The sequence below is a fragment of the Euleptes europaea genome, chromosome 10 (assembly GCF_029931775.1).
Source record: "Euleptes europaea isolate rEulEur1 chromosome 10, rEulEur1.hap1, whole genome shotgun sequence".
Lineage (NCBI taxonomy): Eukaryota > Metazoa > Chordata > Lepidosauria > Squamata > Sphaerodactylidae > Euleptes > Euleptes europaea.
In genome coordinates this window covers 76519256-76540440 of record NC_079321.1, presented here as the reverse complement: position 1 = coordinate 76540440, position 21185 = coordinate 76519256, and the positions used below count along the sequence as shown (strand labels likewise).

General features: G+C 41.4%; 1 protein-coding gene across 1 annotated transcript in view; it reads left to right on the top strand.

The window, feature by feature from the left end:
* Window positions 1–20689, top strand: part of LOC130483467 (vesicular inhibitory amino acid transporter-like) — a 28002-nt gene extending 7313 nt beyond the window's left edge. Inside the window, exon 3 of the mRNA XM_056856225.1 lies at window positions 19538–20689. Coding sequence (XP_056712203.1) covers window positions 19538–20689 — 1152 coding nt within the window. The remainder of the gene's footprint in view (window positions 1–19537) is intronic.
* The last annotated feature ends 496 nt before the right edge of the window (window positions 20690–21185 follow it).

The window sequence follows — 21185 nt, the reverse complement described above, 5'->3', positions numbered from 1 at the left end:
CCCAGCTTGGAGTATGCACTCCAAGTCTTGGGAGAGACTGAATTTAAGAAACATGTCTGTAGCTTGTTTGGGGGTATCTGTGTTCGGGGTCAACCTTGTAGGCTTCACTTTTTCTCCTAATTTTAGATTTCTGGAACTTGTTTTGCAGGTCAGTATTTGAAAGATTCAATTTGCAGGATCTGAGCAAGGCTGTCAAAGATAGGACATTTTGGAGGACTTTCATTCTTAGGGTCGCCATGAGTCGGAAGTGACTTGACGGCACTTAACATGACACATTTGAAAGATAATCAGTGTACAGATGTTCAAAGGCACTTTGATGCTAGTTCACCTGTTCTAGGATAAGACCACCAGTTGGAAACAAGCTTGCAGTTTAAGCATTCCTAAAGGCTGGCTCATATTAAGCTACTGCTACTTCTGCCACAATGTTGCGATGGTTACTAGCTTGTGTGTGTGTAAAGTGCCGTCAAGTTGCAGCAGACTTGGGGTTTTCATGGCAAGAGACTAACAGAGGTGGTTTGCCAGTGCCTTCCTCTGCACAGAAACCCTGGTATTGCTTGGTGGTCTCCCATCCAAATACTAACCAGGGCCGACCCTGTTTGGCTTCTGAGATCTGACAAGATCAGGCTAGCCTGGGCCATCCAGGTCAGGGCGGTTACTAGCTTATTGGTTGTCAATATGATCAGTGGTATTGGGGCCAAAACAAAAACAAAACAATTGCCCACAGACTGGAAACAATCCATTTACATTCCAATTCCCAAGAAAGGAGACATCAAAGATTGCAGCAGTTATCAGACCATCGCATTAATTTCTCACAGAAGTAAAGTGATGCTCAAAATCTTACAGCAAAGGCTGTTACCATATATTGAACAAGAAATGCCTGATGTTCAAGCTGGATTCTGAAAAGGAAGAGGCACTAGAGATCATATTGCAAATATACGTTGGTTACTGGAGCATACGAGAGAATTACAGCAAAGCTTTTGACTTTGTGGTTCACAAAAAGCTATGGATGGTTTTAAAGGAAATGGGTGTGCCGCTACATGTGATTGTTTTGATGTGCAACCTGTACTCTGGACAACAGGCCACAGTTAGAACAAAATATGGAGAAATGGAATGGTTTCCAATTGGCAAAGGTGTCAGACAAGGATGTATTTTATCTCCCTACCTCTTCAATCTATATGCAGAACATATAATTAGGAAAGCTGGATTAGATAGATTTAGATTAAGGAGGAGTGAAAATTGGAGGGAGGAACATTAATAATTTGAGATATGCCGATGACACTACATTATTGGCGGAAAATAGTGAAGATTTGAAACGACTACTGCTGAAAGTTAAAAGAGAAAGTGCCAAAGCAGGACTACAGCTGAACATCAAGAAAACAAAAGTAATGACTACAGGAGAATTACACAACTTTAAGGTTAACAATTAGGAAATTGAAAATGTTCAAGACTTTCTATTCCTTGGCTCCACCATCAACCAAAAAGGAGACTGCAGCCAAGAAATCAGAAGGAGATTGAGACTGGGAAGGTCAGCCATGAAGGTGCTAGAAAATATTTTGAAGTGTAAGGATGTGTCACTGACCACCAAGATTAGATTAATTCATGCCATTGTATTTCCTATTACTATGTATGGGTGTGAAAGCTGGACATTGAAGAAACCTGATAGGAAGAAAATAGATTACTTTGAAATGTGGTGTTGGAGGAGAGTGTTACAGATACCGTGGACTGCCAAAAAAAAAAACAAATCAGTGAGTTATAGATCAAATCAAGCCTGAACTGACCATAGAAGCTAAAATGACTAAACTGAGGCTATCATATTTTGGTCACATCATGAGACGACAAGCGTCACTGGAAAAGACAGTCATGCTAGGAAACATTGAGGGCAGCAGGAAAAGAGGAAGACCCAACAAGAGATGGATGGACTCAATAAAGGAAGCCACAGCGCTCAGTTTGCAAGATCTGATCAAGGCTGTCAAAGATAAGACATTTTGGAGGACTTTCATTCATAGGGTCGCCATGAGTCGGAAGTGACTTGATGGCACTTAACACACACACATTGGAGCCAAGTGAAGGAGGGATGCCTTTGTCATGCCAGACCACTTCTCCCCTAAGATAATAACAGTGGCACTGGGATCGGAGATGACAGAGGCCCAATAAAAATGTTGAGACAATTCCCTTCTGCTTCTGCTGGCTTCCTTTTTCTCCATTGAGTCTCTACTATGAAGTAACAAAGTAGAAAAAAATTGTGGAGAAGACAATAGTTGCCACTGAGGCAGCAAAGAGGTGGGGTGTGAGATTTCTGCATCATTAGGGATGCCTGAGCACCTGCCAGGTTGGCTAACATTTTGCAAGCAGAGTCAATTTTTGTCAGAGCAATTCAGCTGTTCATGGACAGCTTGAGTCTGTTCAGTGGATTACTTTGCATATGTGCAGTATGCAGCATTTCATTTAGGCACATTCCTACACAGCCCAATGGGAGTCCTAGTCCCCTCCCCCCGACCTTTGTCATTGTGCATTGCTTTGTAGCCAATTGTTCAAATAAACAGTGAGCAAATGAGTCAGTCAATTATTTATAAAGACTTTAAAAAAAGTAGTCTTACCTTTCAGTGTTCATCTGAGCCTGTGTTGTAAAAGTTATTTTGTGTGTTCATATTTTTGCATATGGGAATCGTTGTTTCCCCACCCCTGCATCACTTAATTACAGGATCCTGGGAAAAGTCCATTTCACTTACTCTGCAGGTGCGGAAGCATCTGTGAGGCAAGACAAGCAGATCTGAGGTTTGGCTCATCTATGCTTCAGACTAAATTTATAGTTGGATGTTCACTTCTAGCCAGGGGTGGACCTACATTTTCTGGGACCCTGAAGCTTGAACTGTGGGGGCCCCTTTGCAACCAGCAACAATAGGGCAACATCCAACAAGGTTCAAAGGGCCTTGCTGCCCTTGCAAGGACCCTGAGGCCCAAATGGCAGAGAACAGGGTGGTGGGGTGGAGTCCTTGAAAATCGGTCATACAGTGAGCCCCTTTCCACCAGCAATGAGGTCTGGGTAACTGCTGTTATTCTTCAATGGGTTGTTCTATGGCAGATGTATTGGTTCATTCTCTAATAGAGAGGTAGAAGGTCAGACGAAGAAGAGCTGGTTTTTATATGCTGACTTTCTCTGCCACTTAAGTGAGAATCAAACCGGCTTACAATCCCCTTCTCTTCCTCTCCCCACAACAGACACCCTGTGAGGTGGGTGGGGCTGAGAGAGTGTGACTTGCCCAAGGTCACCCAGCTGGCTTCATGTGTAGGAGTGGGGAAATAAATCCAGTTCACCAGATTAGCATCTGCCACTCATGTGGAGGAGTGGGGAATCAAACTTGGTTCTCCAGATCAGAGTCTACTGCTCCAGAGAGGGTTCGTTAGGATAAAGCAGTGAAAGTCTGATTTTTGGTGTTAAAATGCACAAGCGAGACGAGTGCAGCCTGAATTGACAATACAAATGTATTTTTATGGTTCCTATTGGCTCTAGCCTAAGGGCTGAGCTATAGAACTATTAAGCCATGCACCAACGAAGGATTTGGGATCCAGCTGACAAAATGTAGGCTATGAGTAGATTCTGGCTAGCTCAGTGAGCCCATACAGCTGGGCATTTGGGCGCTGCAAGCCTCTAAGAAAATTTTCAAATTTTACCAATTACAGGGACATTTTGAGGCTATATGAAATGGCTATTAGAGCATATTCTAGGTCAGTATGAAGTACTTCAACCCATTGGCTTATGATTCTATCACTAAAATAGCCTTATTTTAATAACAAACACTTTAAAAACTCCATCGATTTTGTTGAAAAATTCAGTCATTAAAAAAAAAAAAGTTGCTTCAGGGGGCCCCTAAACGTAAGCTTCATTAATTTCATAGTAGATCTGCCACTGCTTGTAGCCTTGAAACTGCAACTCTCCAATACAGCATCTGGGTGAGATCTGGGTGAGAAAATCAATTTCAGTTTTTGTATATAATTCTACTCATGACAATAAACATCAAGCAAGCAAGCAAGCAAATTTCACTTCTGGGAAAAATAGATGAAAAAAGAAAAGTAGATCTTCCCTAACCAAAGGTCACCTTGCCTGCATTCTTATGATGCTTTCCCACATTTCTTTGCATTTTATTGTCTGTTATTGAAAGATAAAAATTCATTTTTGTTTTGGCCCTATTTAGGGAATTTTGCTGTTCCTTTTAAGCACACATATAGATGAAAATAAAATAAATTGTATGAAATAATAATAAATTGAGGGGGGGAGTCTTTGCAGCCCTTAGACAAATGATTAAAGCCATCAGATGGCTCTTACTGGTGGAACTGAGAGTAACAAATGAGAATGACACAGCTGTTTTGCCCTACCCGGAGGAAAGGGCAACATTGTTTTGCATGGCAATTAGAGATTCTTCCAAGTTACCTTTGGAATAGCTCAACCACTAGGTACAAAAAAATCAAATTGGAAAGTGTATATAATCTGTATTGGGATAGATGGGGAGCGTAGAAGTACAACATTCTGAATGTATATGGGAAAACCTATTCCTATTTACGCTCCAAGTATAAATATTTCGATTAAGCCAGTAATATGCTTTCTACCCCCAGCTGAAAAGCATGTAATTTTGATGACACTATTGGTAATGTGCATTATTTTCTCAGATATTTAATTAATTTTATAAATGAAGATATTATGTTTTCCCACTCCATGTGCAAGTGACTAAAGGTCAGACTATATGTGTTACTTGATATCATAATGCATTCCTTGGTAGAATCCGAATATAGATTGGAGTGGCATTGGGAAAGGGGAAACTGACAAACTATTGTCACAGTGAAGAATGACTACCGGGAGCTCTCTTAAGCTTTGGTAGGGGAAAAGATGAGCACAGTGGTGGTGTCCATACTTTCCCCTTCCCTGGTCACAAAATAACACAGAGAGGCATTTTTCATCAAGGAAATGGCACAGAGGAAGAGTTTTAGAAAACTTTCAATGCAGTCTCAACCCAGTGGCTGTTTTTTAAGGTCAAAGATTATATAGGGAATGGCACAAAGATCAATTGTCACTTGGAGTTGGCCAAAGCACTAATCCAGTTACAGTTAGGCATAACAAAATCCTATTGAATGTAATTGGATTTAATGTAGTCATGGCTAACTTCTAATACTGCTTTCAATGAGTAGTGGCTTAACAGAACTGAAGCTCTACCACTAAACAATGGAAGAAAACCAGAGAATAATAACTTTATCTAACCAGGTACAGACCAGATTACATAGGCAGCACTGGGGACATACATAATTTTATTCATCTACAACTGGATTTGGACCATAGGTATCATTTGTCTCATTAATCTTCAATTCATGGGTGCTTGATCCATAGCTGGATCAAGCAGTTCTGCCTGCAGGGTTGTGAGCCATTATGCAGCTGCCATTTTTTTCTTTTTGGAAGGATTTGCTGCTCTTACACATGTTTAACTCACAAGGGCACCATGCCTTACCTCGTTTTGTATGCATGCGGAAAGGAGCACCAGAATGGCGAGACAAGGTTGTTCAGCAGTGGAGACACTTCCTTTCTAGAACAGACAGGTTCAGAGCTCCTCCCTGTTCTGCAACAAAAAAATCACTTCTCTCTTTTCACCCTCACCAGGCACAGCTTTGCTCCTACCCCCGCTGTTGGTCCTCCACTACTGCACAGATGTGCCAGGCGGTCCCCACCTACCAGGTGGTCCTTCAGTACTCCATGAACTTGCAGATCCTCCTTCCCCACCAGTAAAGTCAAAACTTTGGCCATTCCTGTAATATGTCCCTGACACTTGCTTGTAGCTCACTAAGTCCCATGCTGCTGTCTTAAAGGTGGATTCTGGAGAAGTTGGAGACACCTTATCTGACTCTGAAAATGCCAGTTCATGGTTGGGGATAGTAGAATTGCTGGCTTAGATTTCTATTCTTTTTTTTCAGATCATTGTGCTAGGTCATACATCAGAATATCAGCGTATAGTGCTCATTTACTATAATATAGATGAGTGTCAGAAATTGTGGTATGAATGCTTACAGCAAAAACTACTAATCCCACCCATTCTTTGTTATTGACATCCAGGGCATGGAAAGGCAATATAATTTGTTGACTAACTATATGCTGGGGGAGGAAGCTTGAAAGCTGTTCATGTTCTCTTCAGGTGCAAATTTTCCTGAAAATTAGGCTATGATGAGGATTTTTTTCCAGGGTCAGATCTGCTGATAAAACTGCTAATGCTACTAAGGTCACATTACAGGAACATGCCCCATATAGTTATGTTCTGCTCCTTCTTGCCAAGAGAGGTTCAGATATAGATAAATGAAATCATGTCTGCAAGCTGTATTAAAATATATCATCATGTGGGCAGATTTTCAGTGCATGTATAAATTGCAGCTCTTATTTCACTTTGATTTTCTAGGGAAAGTCAAGTCAAACTAGAGGAGATACTGGAGATCTCTCTCTCTCTCAAAAAGCAGTTCAGCACCAAGCAAAGTGAGACAGATCGTTTCTCCTGTGTCATTTTCCCCGATTGTCTTCCAAAATTATTATTTTTCCTATTGGACGAAAACTTATGAGTACCCAATGGTAGTGGCAGGGATGGACGTTTTTGACCCAGACATCCATTCAAAGAAGACACAAGACAAAAGCAGAGGTGGGGAGTGGGGCCAGCTATAAATACAAAAATCTTAAAACATGATACTATTGAATATTTATTTAAATATTCTTACTCTGCCTTTTCTCCCAATTTAAGGTCTGCAAGTCAGTTTAGTGTCCCCAAGGCAAATATATTAAAATATTGTAAATGCATACAATGTAAACAATTCAACAAAACACAAACACATACATATAAACACATAAACAGGAAGGTCAATGAGGGTCATTGGGGGAACACCAAACAGAACAGAAAACTCTTCAACTGCTGGTGGAAGACAGTGGGCGAAACGCACGGTCGCTGTAGCCTCCTTTATTCCCTGTTTCAGCCAGGATTCAACCAGGATCAAACGCGCGTTCGGCGAAACGCATGCTGTGATGGATAAGGGGTTAACCAGCAGCAACGGGGGGTAGTCAGAGAAAGAGCGAGGCTGGGAACAGAGCGAGAGTCTGAAGCTGAATGACAGACTGAGAGTCTGAACGTATGAATAATAGTTCTGTGAGGTAGAACTAAGCTTGAGAACTGAAAGTAACTTGAATAAAGGGAACATCTAAGCTATTTCTCTGAAGTAATCTTGCTTGGATCAATCTAACTCTGAGTTTTCCCTTCAAAATATTCTGCCTTTTCTTAAAGACCAATCTCTATAAGTTCTCTTTAATAAACTTCCCTGTTATCTCTGTTGAAAAGCCTCTTGTCTCCTATTTCTCACGGAGGTAAATACGGGTGTGGGACTGGAGGAGGAGAAGGAAAATAATTCTCACAAATATACTCCGGCCAACGCCTTTTCCCCTCAGCATATACGGCTGGGCTGAGTGAGTGGGATATTGAAGTGGTTGGAAGGGGGGTGCGTCATACATGCGTTCAGTCCTGGCTGAATCCTGGCTGAAACAGGGAATAAAGGAGGCTAAGCCTAAAGCGACCGTGCGTTTTTGCCCAGTGACAGTGGGGAACAAACGAATCTCCTGGGGAGAGGAAATACCACAGTTTTGGTGCCCTGACTGAAAAGGCCAGTTCTCCAGTTACCCCATGTGGAGGAGGCAGAGCAGAGTTTCTGATGATGATCATAATGGTTGGGTAGGTTAAGGACCAACAGGTATTCATGACAAATTTGAAATAATTGCAAATATATATACGTATATAGGCATCTCCTAACCTTCCCGTTTTTGTACTGAAACCTCTCCTGGGCATCTCTTCTGCAACCACTGCATTTCACCATTATCAGGAGTGCGACAGGGGTTCCACATTTCAGAACTGGAATATTTTATGGTTTTCTGGTCGATAGCTTTGCTTGCTGAGCTCAGATGTGAACTAAGGCAGCCTAACTTGAGACACTGGCATTGTTTATGAGTAAATGGACTGAACACTGCTCAAAAATTGCTCAGAGTTACGTAAGATCCTCTACTGCTCTGGATAAGTTTTGTTACTTGTTTGTGCTGTTCACATCAGGGAAGCAAGTCAGGTTGAGAGAAACAGTTTGTTCATGTGAGAACGAACAAGAAAGAGAACTGGCATTTACTGATGTGCTGAGCATAGTCCAGCCTGCTCACTGCTGCCCTAATGGACCATAAAGTGGCTACAACTAGTCAAATTGTTCCAGCTACATCTTTTCAAGTCAGACAGTGGCACTTGATCAGGGTGTCCTTTAAAGTGCACGTTCAATGCATGGCACAGAATTTCTTTTTAAAGATGCTTGCTAAGCTTTTCCCCAAAGACTTATGATATATGTATATCTCTATCTCTCTATGATGGCTGTTCCAGGAAAGCAATACTTTGATGGAGACAAGAAATCATTTTGAAGCTTTTATTTGAGATTTTCCTCAGGTTTTTGGAAGAGCTATGAACCCAGATTTTCTCCTGGCATTTGACAGGAATGACGATGCTTGCTTGGTATTTCTACAAAGCAGGCAAATATCTCACATACTGGCTTGAGTCATTAGCCTTATCATTATTCTTAGCAACCCTAGCTAAGTCTGTAAGGAAACGGGTTGCCAATCTCCCGGACTGGTCATGGCAACCCCAAACACATGCTTGCCATCACTGTTCCAGATGCGCGCCAAGCCCCAAACACAATGGGGAAGGCTCCCGCGCCAGCCAGTGAAACTGACAATGAGGAACCACAGGCGGAGAAGCCTCTTGGAGAGAACCAGAGGGAATCCATTTTCTCTGATCCAGTCTCCAGCAAGCTGTCATTTTGCGAGAGATGTCCAGGCACTCACGCAGTCCTCCCCCCCCCTTGCCTCATCTGCATGATTAATAGCCCATCAGTGAATATCAAGATACCAACGGAGAATCGCTCCTCCGGCTATGCAAAGTGACGCTCCCCGGATCCATCCATACGCGTCTTTGTCTCTGCTCGTTAATCCCATATCCGGACGACTACCGACCCTCCCGGAATTGCGCAAATCAATAGGAATAGTATAGTTGTTTCAATTGCCCTATTGCCTCACCACAGCAGCCAACCATTAATCTTTTTGTCACCTTTTGTTTCACATGGGAACCACGAAGGGGTAATCCAATCACCCTGCCCCCAGAGAAAGGTATAACTGGGGTCTCCAGTAATCCATACGTTACCTTAGGTCTTCCCCTTGCATACTTGAGGTCACTCTGTCAGAGCAAGCAGCCATGCTCGACCACGCAGGGGACCCCTCCTGCCCCTTTTCATTCCATTTAGCCCATGGAACCCAGGACAACTCCGCTTCAGGACAGGTGCAGTATTACCCCAGAGGGCCTGCCACATTGGCAACTGTCTCTATACTCCTAGACTTTTAATTCTTTTAATTCCTAGACTCTGTGTATTGTGCTGTACGTGTTATTTGAGTGCTTGTGCACATACTATCAATAAGTAAACCTTTGAAACTAAATCCATTGACTCCGCTTTTTTCTTTGAATCACAGTTTGGACTCCCATAGGCACAGGTTAGATCCTGCAGGTTATGCCCAGTGCCAGTTATTGATTCGCTATTCCCCAAATAAACATCATAACCGAGCAATTTGGCTAACAAGTCACTGTAGCACATAATGGCATGACACACAAATATTTCTTGGTTTTGATATTTCTTATATTTCTAATAATAGCAGTGAGCACCTTGTGCTCATTGTCAGGAGAGACACTCCTACGGTTTATTGTTTAATGAAAGCTGTAATTGCATGGTTCTTATTCCTCACATGTTCTCAAGCAATACTGTTAAAATAACTGTAGTCAGTTGTAAATCCTCCTATTTCTGTAGTATATCGGGGGACTGGACAACACATTTTAGTATACAGTTGCCTGGCACAGATGTATTTAATTTTCAACTCCTTTTACTCTCTGAACTTTATTTTCTGTGGAAATAATTTTCTTTAACAAAAGTCATGCTTTGAGGAAACAACACATGGATGCCAGAATACCATGACTGACAGCCCAGGCTGAAAATTTTAGAGCCAAGAGTTTTTCTCCCACTGTAGAATTCCCCCCCCCCCCTTAGATTAAACTGTCAGTAGATACAGAGCAGTGGCCATTTTTTTAAACCAAAGAAGGGTGACCCCTCGTTTCTACAAATAAAGATTCAGAAATCTGACCCTACTTGCTAGGAACATCCTAATGATTTTAGGGTGGGAAACAGTGTAATGTAGTTATTGTTACCCAAATTTTGGCATCCTGTTATTATATATCCTGTCTGTAAAAGGTCTACTCATAGCTATGGGTTTTTTAATATATAATCATGATTTTCTGACATAACTAAAACAACACAAAACTTTTGTATTCTATACACATGTAACATCTGTTTCATATTGTACCCACCTTGGCAGTGATGTGGTAAAGTAGAAATGCAATTACAATGAACATGAAATACTTTGGCAATGAGGTATTAAACGTAGTTACAGTGCGAAACTATTTACAGTTCAGGAACAAAGTTGATGATAGAGTTAAAGCTTCATTTAGATCTAGAGTCCAATGTCTTGATCTTAATCTTCTTCAGTGGTAAATTAAGTTTGATGGATAGGGTCTTCCTTTTAAACTGTCATTATTATTTTTTAATGAGGCAAAGAAGACATAAACAGCAAACATGGGAAGATTGAAGCTCAGTAAAATTGAGACTTCAGCGATGTATGGCAGAGTCAGATGTCTGGCGCAAAGGTGTTGACCCTTGTTGCTCTGTTCTGTGTGGGATGTCTTGGAGGCAAAGTCTCTCCACCTTGTGAGGCTTAGTGGGTTGGCACTCAGGTTGCTGAGACTCAGTGGTTGTTGCTGATGACCAGTCTTGGGGCTGGATGCAAATGATGAAGCTTTCCTTTGATGGTTGCTGTGGCAGCTATGCATGGCTACAAAAAAAGTCATTTTTGCTTCTGCATTGCATGGTTGTCATTATTATTGTATCTTGTAGGGTGATTGTTATTGTTCCTAAATTAGCATAGGGGAGTCAGAAGGAGAGAAAGATACCTCCACTAGAACTTTGGCAGAGGTAGGAAATGAGAATCTGAACAAATGTTCCTATGCATTTCCTTTTATCAGAATTTAGGCTGGTGTTTGTCTTCAAGCATAAGGATGGAAAGCAATCTACATTGGGTAGGAGATCTCTAATGGACTACTTTTCTCTTGGGTATGCTAATAGCTAGGGAGATCTGAGTAAACATGTGAGAAATGCCATTATGGCATGGATACAGAGAAAAAGGGGGTTAACAGTATTCAGGATCTGTCCTGGTGAAGGCATTTTACTAAAGAATCTTTTATAAAATAAAAAGTGTTAACTCAGAAAGGTGTTAGCAAAAAGGAGAACATAATGTAGATTAGCATTTCATTCACAGTCCTTCCACAACCAGGAATTTGCTACTTTAGGTTGCGTTAGTTGTATTAGAAGGAGAGAGAAAAAATAGAAGTGTCAAAGGGGGGAGTTGGAAGCCCTCCCCTTCCTCTTTAAATCAAAGAGGGTTATTTATTATTGCGGGGGGGGGGGGAGCTGCATAGGAGCTGGCATGACTCCTACACCAGCATCCATGCCACATTGCGCCATGCAACATGGCACCTATGCCAGCAAGGGGACACTTACATCAGTCCCCGGGGAGCAACACAACAGGATGGGCCTCAGGCGCTGGCGCTGGCGTGTTCTCAGAAGTGAGTGCCCACGCCAGCGTCAGAGGGGGCAGTCCTGGGGTGTTCCCAGGGGCGGAGTTGCCCTTAGGCAGCTTCCAAACCCCTTTCAGCCTGGGAACACCCCTTTGCGCTGCAGAGGAGCTACACCAACAAAATAGCTGGTGTAGCCCCATGAAACTCCATGGGCGAGTTTCACGGGTTTTTATTTTAAATGCTTCAAAAAGAAAATTTTCCAGCCGGGAAACCTGTCCATTCCCGGCCATGACCTAACTACCCGCCCCGCCCCGCCCCCCCAGGAACATGCTGCCCTTTTGCTCTCCAGTAAAAGTAAGGAAAAGCTTACATTATAAATACTTGAGCAGGCTGATAGGTGGGATCTCAGGGCTTCAGTGACAACTAGAACCCTCGGAGGGACTCCGATCACCCACTTTAAACCTGTGTTTACCATTAAATATAACAAGTGCTCTCCTGCAGCAAAAGAGCACTCCATTTCAGTTAAGTGAACAATTCAAGTGAGAGAATCTGGATTCCTAGAAATGCTTTCTCCTAGTCTGTTCTCTTATGCATATATCCCCCTTCCCCAATGCAAGGCAATCTTTCTGGTTTGTCATGCGGTTTGTATCTTTTCTGACTAATGACGTAATAATAAAAATCTACGGTTTGTCATGCTGACAGGAAGTCATGAAAAAGTAAACGCCACTGGTTTTACTTTTCGTACTGAAAGACCCCCTTTTTTCCTTTCTTCCTAATTTTTTGTTCTCTAATATTCCATAAATGTATGAAGAAGGCCCAGATGTGATACAAACATAAGAACACAAGAAAGGCTATGCTGGATCAGACCAAGGTCCGGCAGTCCGTTCACACAATGGCCAACCAGGTGCCTCTAGGAAGCCCACAAACAAGACAACTGCAGCAGCACCATCCTGCCTGTTTTCCACAGCACCTAATATAATAGGCATGCTCCTCTGATCCTGGAGAGAATAAGCATGCATCATGACTAGTAGCCATTTTAACTAGTAGCCATGAATACCCCTTTCCTCCATGAACATGTCTCCATGAACTCCCCTCTTCAAGCCTTCCAAGTTGGCAACCATCACCACATTTTGGGGCAGGGAGTTCAACAATTTAACTATGCGTTGTGTGAAAAAATACTTCCTTTTATCTGTTTTGAATCTCTCACCCTCCAACTTCAGCAGATGACACCGCGTTCTAGTATTATGGGAGAGGGAGAAAACCTTCTCCCTGTCCACTCTCTCCAAACCATGCATAATTTTATAGACTTCTATCATGTCTCTCCTTAGCCACCTTCTTTCCAAGCTAAGCAGCCCTAAGCATTTTAACGGCCCCTCATAGGGCAGTTGCTCTAGTCCCCTAATCATTTTGGTTGCTCTTTTCTGCACCTTCTCAAGCTCTGTAATATCCTTTTTTAGGTGTGGTGACCAGAACTGTACACAGTATTCCAAGTGTGGTCTCACCATAGATTTGTACAAGGGCAGTTTGATAGCAGCAGTTTTATTCTCTACTCCTTGTCTAATTATGCCCAGCATGGAATTTGCCTTTTTCACAGCAGCTGCACATTGGGTTGATGTCTTCATCGAGCTATCCACTACCACCCCAAGATCCCTTTCTTGGTCTGTCACTGCCAGCACAGATCCAATGTGTATATGTGCAGTTGGGATTTTTGCCCCAATATGCATCACTTTACACTTGCTTACATTGAATCTCATTTGCCATTCTAATGCCCATTCCTCCAGTTTGAAGCGATCTTTTTGGACCTCTTCATAGTCCGTGTTTATTTTAACCATCCTAAATAATTTGGTGTCATGTGCAAACTTGGCCACCTCGCTGTTCACCTCCAATTCCAGGTCATTGATGAACTGGTTGAAAAGCACCAGTCCCAACACAGATCCCTGAGGGACCCCACTGCTCACATCCCTCCATTGTGACAATTGACCTTTGATTCCTACTCTCTGCTTCCTATTTTTCAGCCAGCTCTCAATCCATAAGAGGACTTGTCCTCTTATCCCATGACTGTGAAGTTTGCTTAGCAGTCTTTGGCGGGGGGCTTTATCAAAGGCTTTTTGGAAATCGAAATACACAATGGCTGCAGGATTATTCCTGTCATATGCTTATTGACACTCTTAAAAAACTCTAAAGGGTTAGTGAGACAGGGCCTACCTTTACAGAAGCCATGTTGGGTTTTGCTCAGTAGGCCTTGTCCTTCTATATGCTTGATAATTCTCTCTTTAATAATGCTTTCTAATAATTTACCTGAAACAGACATTAAGCTAACCGGCCTGTAATTTCCTGGGTCCCCCTGGAATCTTTTTTTATAAATGGGTGTTACATTGGCCATTCTCCAGTCCTCTAGTACAGAGGCTGAGCTATGGGATATGTTACATATCATTGTTAGGATGAATACCGTCTGGTCCCTGTGAATTGTTAGTTTGCAATTTATCTAGAGGTTCTACGACTTCCTGCCTTGTTACCGCTATTTGCGGTTCCTCATTCTCCCCTCCCCAAAGCCTTTGTTCAGGAGAAGGAATCTGCCCTATATCTTCAACACTGAAGACAGATGAGAAGAATTTGAAGTGGGTCGTGCTGTTCAGATGACAGGCTCTTAGAATGTATCACTTACTGAGAAGTGAAGTTATCTTATTCAGCCAGTCATCGAGTAAGCAGGACTCAACAACTTTTCCTACTTTTAGATAACATGAGCAGTGCAATAATGTACAGTTGCAGCTGTTCAGGTTATTAGCTTCTCCCCGTGACCAAATATGGGCTTCCTTTCCTTTCAGTCTATTTTGCTTAAAGTATAAACAATCATTTCTGAGCTCCATGATCACTCCATATACTCAATTTTCATACCATTCTCATCTTCAGTACAATACGCATTAAATGAGACTATTTAGAAATCAACAATACAATATATAACTATATAAATCATAAAACACAATTATTGCTCACATTGTAACATGTAACCATCTGGTCAGTAGGAAACATAGCCTTCAGCAAGGTTATAGAAAGCAAGAAGCTTACTGAACTTATAGCCTTGAGGTCTTTGAGTAGACCTTCTCAAGGTTTGAGGATAGCAGGACTTTTCTGCTCTTGAGATATGAGCAGCTGACAGCTGGCACCTGAATCAGGAAGGGTAATTTCAGATACACCTTTCTGGCAGATAGTGAAGAATGACTCTGTTCTTCTCCCTTCAAGGACAAGACCAGGGTAAGTTAGCTAGCTCTTGAAAGAATTCAGACCTTGAGAGAATTCAGTCAGCCTGTTCTAAGGACATTTGCATTTTGCAAGCTGTTGCCAGGCTTTTCATTACACAAACCTCTGCAGTTTGTGGTTCAGTTTGTATGTTATGTTCAAGCTCTACATGGAATTAATTCTGCACATGTACACAAAATACCATAATTATATCAGAGACCGTGACAAATTCATTTAGTTTCTTGGCAATCGCTTTATCCTCTGTTATTGTTCCTTTACTCCCATTGTCATCCAATGGTCCAACCACTTCTCTAGCTGGTTTCCTACTCCTAATGTACTTAAAGAATTTCTTATTGTTGGTCTTGTTATGTTTAGCGATATGTCCTTCAAAATCTTTTTTTTTTCTCTAATTGTTTGCTTGCATTTCCTTTCTGCAAGTTTGTGTTTGCTTTTGTTTGCCTAATTTGGGCAAGCTTCCCAGTTCTTGAAGGAAGCCTTTTTCTCTCTCTAATAGCTTCCTTCACCTTACCCATTAGCCATGGTGGTGACCTCTTGGACTTAATATCCTCTTTCTGACCTGTGGTATACAAGCCAGCTGAGTCTCTAGTATTGTGGACTGTAGTAACCACCAAGTCTTTTCCAGAGATTTAACCCTCCTAACTATTCTTGTCAACTTCCTTTTTACCAGGTTTCTCATTTTAGAGAAGTTCCCTCTTTTAAAGTCAAAGTAATTTTGTGAGATTTCCCAGGAACTTTCCCACACACATATAAATTAAATTTGATGCCATTGTGGTTACTATTACCAATTGGCTCAACTACTGCCACATCCAGCACTAAGTCACTGACAGCACCACAGAATATTAAGTCCAGGACCGCCTCCCCTCTGGTTGGATCCATGACCAACTGTTTGAGGGCACTGTCACTGAGGGTGTCTAGAAATTTTATCTCTATTGGCTTGACTAAGACATGCATTTATCTAGTCAATATGAGGATAGCTAAAGTCTCCCATTATTACTACATCACCTTTGCATGTTTTCATTCTCCATCTTTACATCACGCTGAGCCTTTTGGTCAGGGGGCCAACAGAACATCCCCAGTACTAAATTACCTTTGAGGTCTGGAATTGCCACCCACAAGGATTCTGTGGATGAGTCTGCCTTTTTAATGGTTTCTAGTTTATTAGATACTATGCCTTCCTTGATATACATAGCAACACCCCTCCAATATGCCCTTCCCTGTTATTTCTGTAGAGTTTGTAACCAGGCATGACTGTATCCCACTGGTTCTTTCCCGTCCACCAGGTTTCTGTAATACTCACTATATCTAGGTTTTCCCTTTAAACCATGCACTCTAACTCCCCCATTTTCGCTTGGAGGCTTCTAGCATTAGCATAGAAACACCTCCACACTGTCTCTCTTTCTTTCGATTTGCCTGGCATGTGCCCTTGGGCATCCTTAAGTGGCTATCCTGCTTGACTTTACCATTGCCTTCAATGTCTACCCCAACCCCGTGTGGGCAATCAGAAGCAATTTTCCCTTTGCCTATTTGCATTGAGGCTGCCCGAACCGGGAGCTTCTCAGCTCCAGTCGGCTTTCTTGACAGCCCTGAAAAGGTGGAAGAACAGATCGCTATGGACTTCACTAGAGAGATAATCCCACAGCCACAGAGCAGATGCAATCAAAGCCCTGCTCCTTGCTATTGAGGTATTCACATCCTGGAGTGAGGGTGCACAGACCAGGGACTGTTGTACAGAATGCAATTAGCAGCTGAGCTCATAACTAGAGATATGGTCTTTAAGTCACATGCATCCCAGGCCATAAAGGGCTTTAACCATAACAACTAGCATATTTATTAGGCCAGGAAACTGGAACTGGCAACCAGATCACCTGCTGTCATGGGTTGAATATGTGCTTGCCTCCCAACCTCTACTGGTTCTATATTAGTTGAAGTTTCCATCCTTAAGGGCAGTCCAATAGGGAGCACAATGCAGTAGCATATTCTGCTGATGCCCATTAGAAGAAAGCACGCCAAAATATATATTATATAAAATTTATTTATTTATTTATTTAGTATACATAGTCGGCCTAACCAAGTGACATTAATGTTATGTTCGGCCCTCCTCACAAATGAGTTCGACACCCCTGCTGTAGGGTTTTCATGGCAAGAGACTAACAGAAGTGGTTTGCCAATGCCTTCCTCTGCACAGCAACCCCGGCCTTCCTTGGTGGTCTCCCATCCAAATACTAAACAGGGCTGACCCTGCTTAGCTTCTGATGTCTGACGAGATCAGGCTAGACTGGGCTATCAAGGTCAGGGCTTTTTAGCAATACAGATAGTTTAATAAGTAAAGAAAAAGATTTAATTTTTATCTACAAATGCTCTATATGTAGTTGTCTTTTTATGTTCCAATCCTTAGCTAATTCTATTCTGGCAGCTGAAATAAGGTATAATGTGGGCATCCAAAAAATTTTGGGAAGAGATTCCACATAATTTAAGAAATTAATTCTGGAGAAGGTGCAACCACATATTCAAGGCCATGTGTTCACAAGATTGTCACTATTTGCCAATAGCTTCTTGCATGTGTATTAGAAGCTATTGGCATATTCCATCCATATATATGTATTTGTGTGTGTGTGTGTATACATATATATATATATAATGTATATATAATATAATAGGCATTAATTTCTCCACAATAGCAACAATTGCTAGGAAATGACCTATAAATTCTTTCTGGTCTGGCCAGCAAATGATGCCATCGATGCAACGTTTTGATCATGGGGCGTGGGAGAGAGAGAGAGAGAGAGAAAGCAGTTCTGGCCATGTCCAGCCTGGGCCAATCTGAAGAAGTGTTGCCTTCAACTTCCAGCTCAGGGAGGAAGTTCCTCCTATCCATCATGGCCTCCTTCCAATCAAAATCAGTAACAGTGCCATCCCAAGCAAAGTTAAACTTTTCTAAACCCATTAATGTCTGTGGATTTAGAAGGGTGTAACTCTGCTTAGGACTGCACTGTTACTCTATTGAAATTTAAGCTAGAGGCAGTCTCTGGAAGAACAGGAAGCTAGATGGTAACAAACTCATCCCCTGCAGTTAAGACATTAATCTAATAAGGATAGCTTAACTATATAAATAATTTTCTCCTCTTTTTCTCTCTTTCTATTGCATTTTATGAAATGAGAAACACTGACAAGAGTATGACTGATTTCCACAGTATAGTTTAAAACTTTGTTATATATAAATGAGAAATTTCAAGGAGGACTGTTTATCTAAAATTGAATTTTTTTATCCACAGCTATTGTTCAAGAGGTTTCTGTATTAAATGTTAATCAAATGGCAATAAGAAAAACACAATGTGCACAGAAAACTTTAATTTGAATGGTTGCCCCCTTTTTTCTTTTTTTCTTTTTTGTTTATACCGGTACTTTAACAAAGATTATAGGTGTAGTACTATTATTTAAATTTCATGTAAATATTTCTGGATTTCTTTTGCACAGCGTAGTCAATCACAAAACATCCAAGAAAATCCAGACATTAGAGGTTTTATATCTTAAACAGGATCCCATAATACAGCAGTATTGTTAGCTATTCTGAACATCAAACGGTCAAAAATTATTCTATGTACACTAAGGAATTGGCACCAGGCCAAACTGGAGCCTGTCCTCCAGTAGCAATATAATTGTTATTAAAAAGTGTTTCAAAACTGGGAATTTTCTCTGGTTCAGATTTTTCTAAGATTCCCCACATCTTAGAATATTGCTAGTCCATTTTCATGTAATTGAGTAGTTGCAGTCCCAAGAAATATATACTTTGTCTTCTGCATTTAACTTCAAGACATCTAGCACATCTGTAGAGATGCAGCATATATATTTTATAAATAAATAGTTTGTAGCCTGCACACCTAAGGATCAGAGAAGACATACGCAGTACCTAGAGAGACACTGTCCTTCAGTGTTACTCCTCTGAAGATGCCTGCCACAGCTGTGGGCGAAACGTCAGGAAAGAAAATACCAAGACCACGGTCACACAGCCCGGATAACCTACAAGAACCAGTACCTAGTCTCTTTCCATCTTTCTGGGGGAATTCAGAAATATATATATATATATATATATATATATATATATATATATATATATATATATATATATAGTTTCATACTTAGGTACACATGTTTATTTATCCATCACTGCTGCTAAAAGTGCCATCTTTTTACTATCTTTCTACTTATACACATTGTGTAGAGTCAGCTAAATCTTTTTGATTTTATCATTATTGACAGCCTTTTAAATTATGCCTGCAATCACATCAGCACTTAATATTTAATAGGAGCTTGTCTCCATACTTTGCTTGCTTCAATTTCCTGGTTTATCTTGATTTTTGTGCCTCTGCCAGCAGTTATTTTTTCCTGCTAACTTCATTCATCATGATTATACACATTTTTGGCACCTATTATTTACAGAGACAGGTTAATGTAACATTGAGCCTTCTGTTCAATTAGCAAAAGGTAACCGCCAACAGCTGCAGGTTTGAAAAGGTTGTTTCTAGTAAACATTTTGCTTCATGATTTTTTGTCCTCTCTATTTTTGTCTCTAGGGGATTTTTGTTCTAGGTCTGCCATATGCTCTACTCCACAGTGGATACAGTGGGCTGTTTCTTATTATCCTGGCTGCAGTTTTCTGCTGCTACACTGGCAAAATTCTAATCGCTTGCCTGTATGAAGAAAATGAAGACGGGCAGCTCGTAAGAGTGAGAGGCACATATGAAGACATTGCTAATGCTTGCTGCAGAGAGCTATTTCCAAAACTTGGTGGCAGAGTTGTCAATGTGACCCAAGTGATGGAACTGATCATGACATGCATTTTGTATTTGGTTGTTAGTGGGAACTTGCTGTCGCATAGCTTTCCAGCTCTACCAGTGACTGAGAAAACATGGTCAGTAATAGCATTTGTAGCCCTACTGCCTTGTGTGTTTATCAAAACCCTCAAACTTGTCTCCCAACTTAGCTTTCTCTGCTCCTTGGTCCATTTTGTTATTATCTTTGTTGTGATAACGTACTGTCTGACCCAAACACATCGGTGGTCCTGGGCAAGTTTCAGCCTCTCTGTGGAATTTGAGGATTTCCTAATTTCAGTAGGAGTGGTCATTTTCAGTTACACATCACAAATATTTCTCCCTACCCTGGAAGGGAGTATGAAAAATCCTGGTGAATGCAGATCCATGTTGAATTGGACTCACTTCTTAGCTTGTGTCTTCAAGACATCCTTTGCACTGACTGCCTTCCTGACATGGGGTGAAGAGACAAAAGAGGTCATTACTGACAATCTTCCATCAGCTTTACAGACTTTAGTGAATTTGTGCCTTTTAACGAAGGCTCTCTTGTCCTACCCATTGCCTTTCTTTGTGGTGACAGACATCTTGCATGCATGTGTATCCCAGAGGCAGAAATCCAGTTCCAAATTGCCATTCTTTGCTGTGATTCTCAAAAGTTCCATTCTTCTGTTAACTATGCTGATGGCCATGTTTGTGCCCCATTTTGCCCTGCTAATGGGATTAACTGGCAGTGTAACAGGTGCCATGATGACTTTCCTCCTTCCTTCTCTTTTCCACTTGAAGCTTAAATGGAAAAAGTTAATGTTCTTGGAGAAATGTGCAGACATTTCTGTATTTATCTTGGGCATCTTTTGCAGCTTAGCTGGTCTAGTGTGTTCCATAAAAGGCCTACTCAAAGCATTTGGGCAAAAGTAACACAATTCCTTCAAAGCCCATCTTTGGATATTGCAAAGTTTAAAGTAAAATCCAAAATGGAATGTTGCCTTGATGTCCCCCTATATGCATGCAGATTTCATTCACTCACTCACTCACTCACTCATTCATTCATTCATTCAGATAATTGACTTCACATTCAGTACATTTAGTGATTTACATTGTTATCCTAAATAGAGTTCTGTCATGCTGTCTATTGAAGTCATTGGGCTTGGAAGGATGCACCTCTGCTGAGGATGGGTGAATTCCTCAAAAGAAGAGACAGACTTTTTGATGAGTGTGCCACAAGACAAATTCAGACTATGGCCTAAAACGCACGGTCACTTACCGCGGTTTCTGCCCAGGCTCCTCCCCGTTCCAGTCAGGATTAAATGAACCCGGGCCAGGGGAGTATCTGTACGCATGACCCATGGTGAAACTGTGCGCTGCTCCGTCCGTGCAAACAGAAAACGCAGGAGCAACGAACTTCCTGGTCATC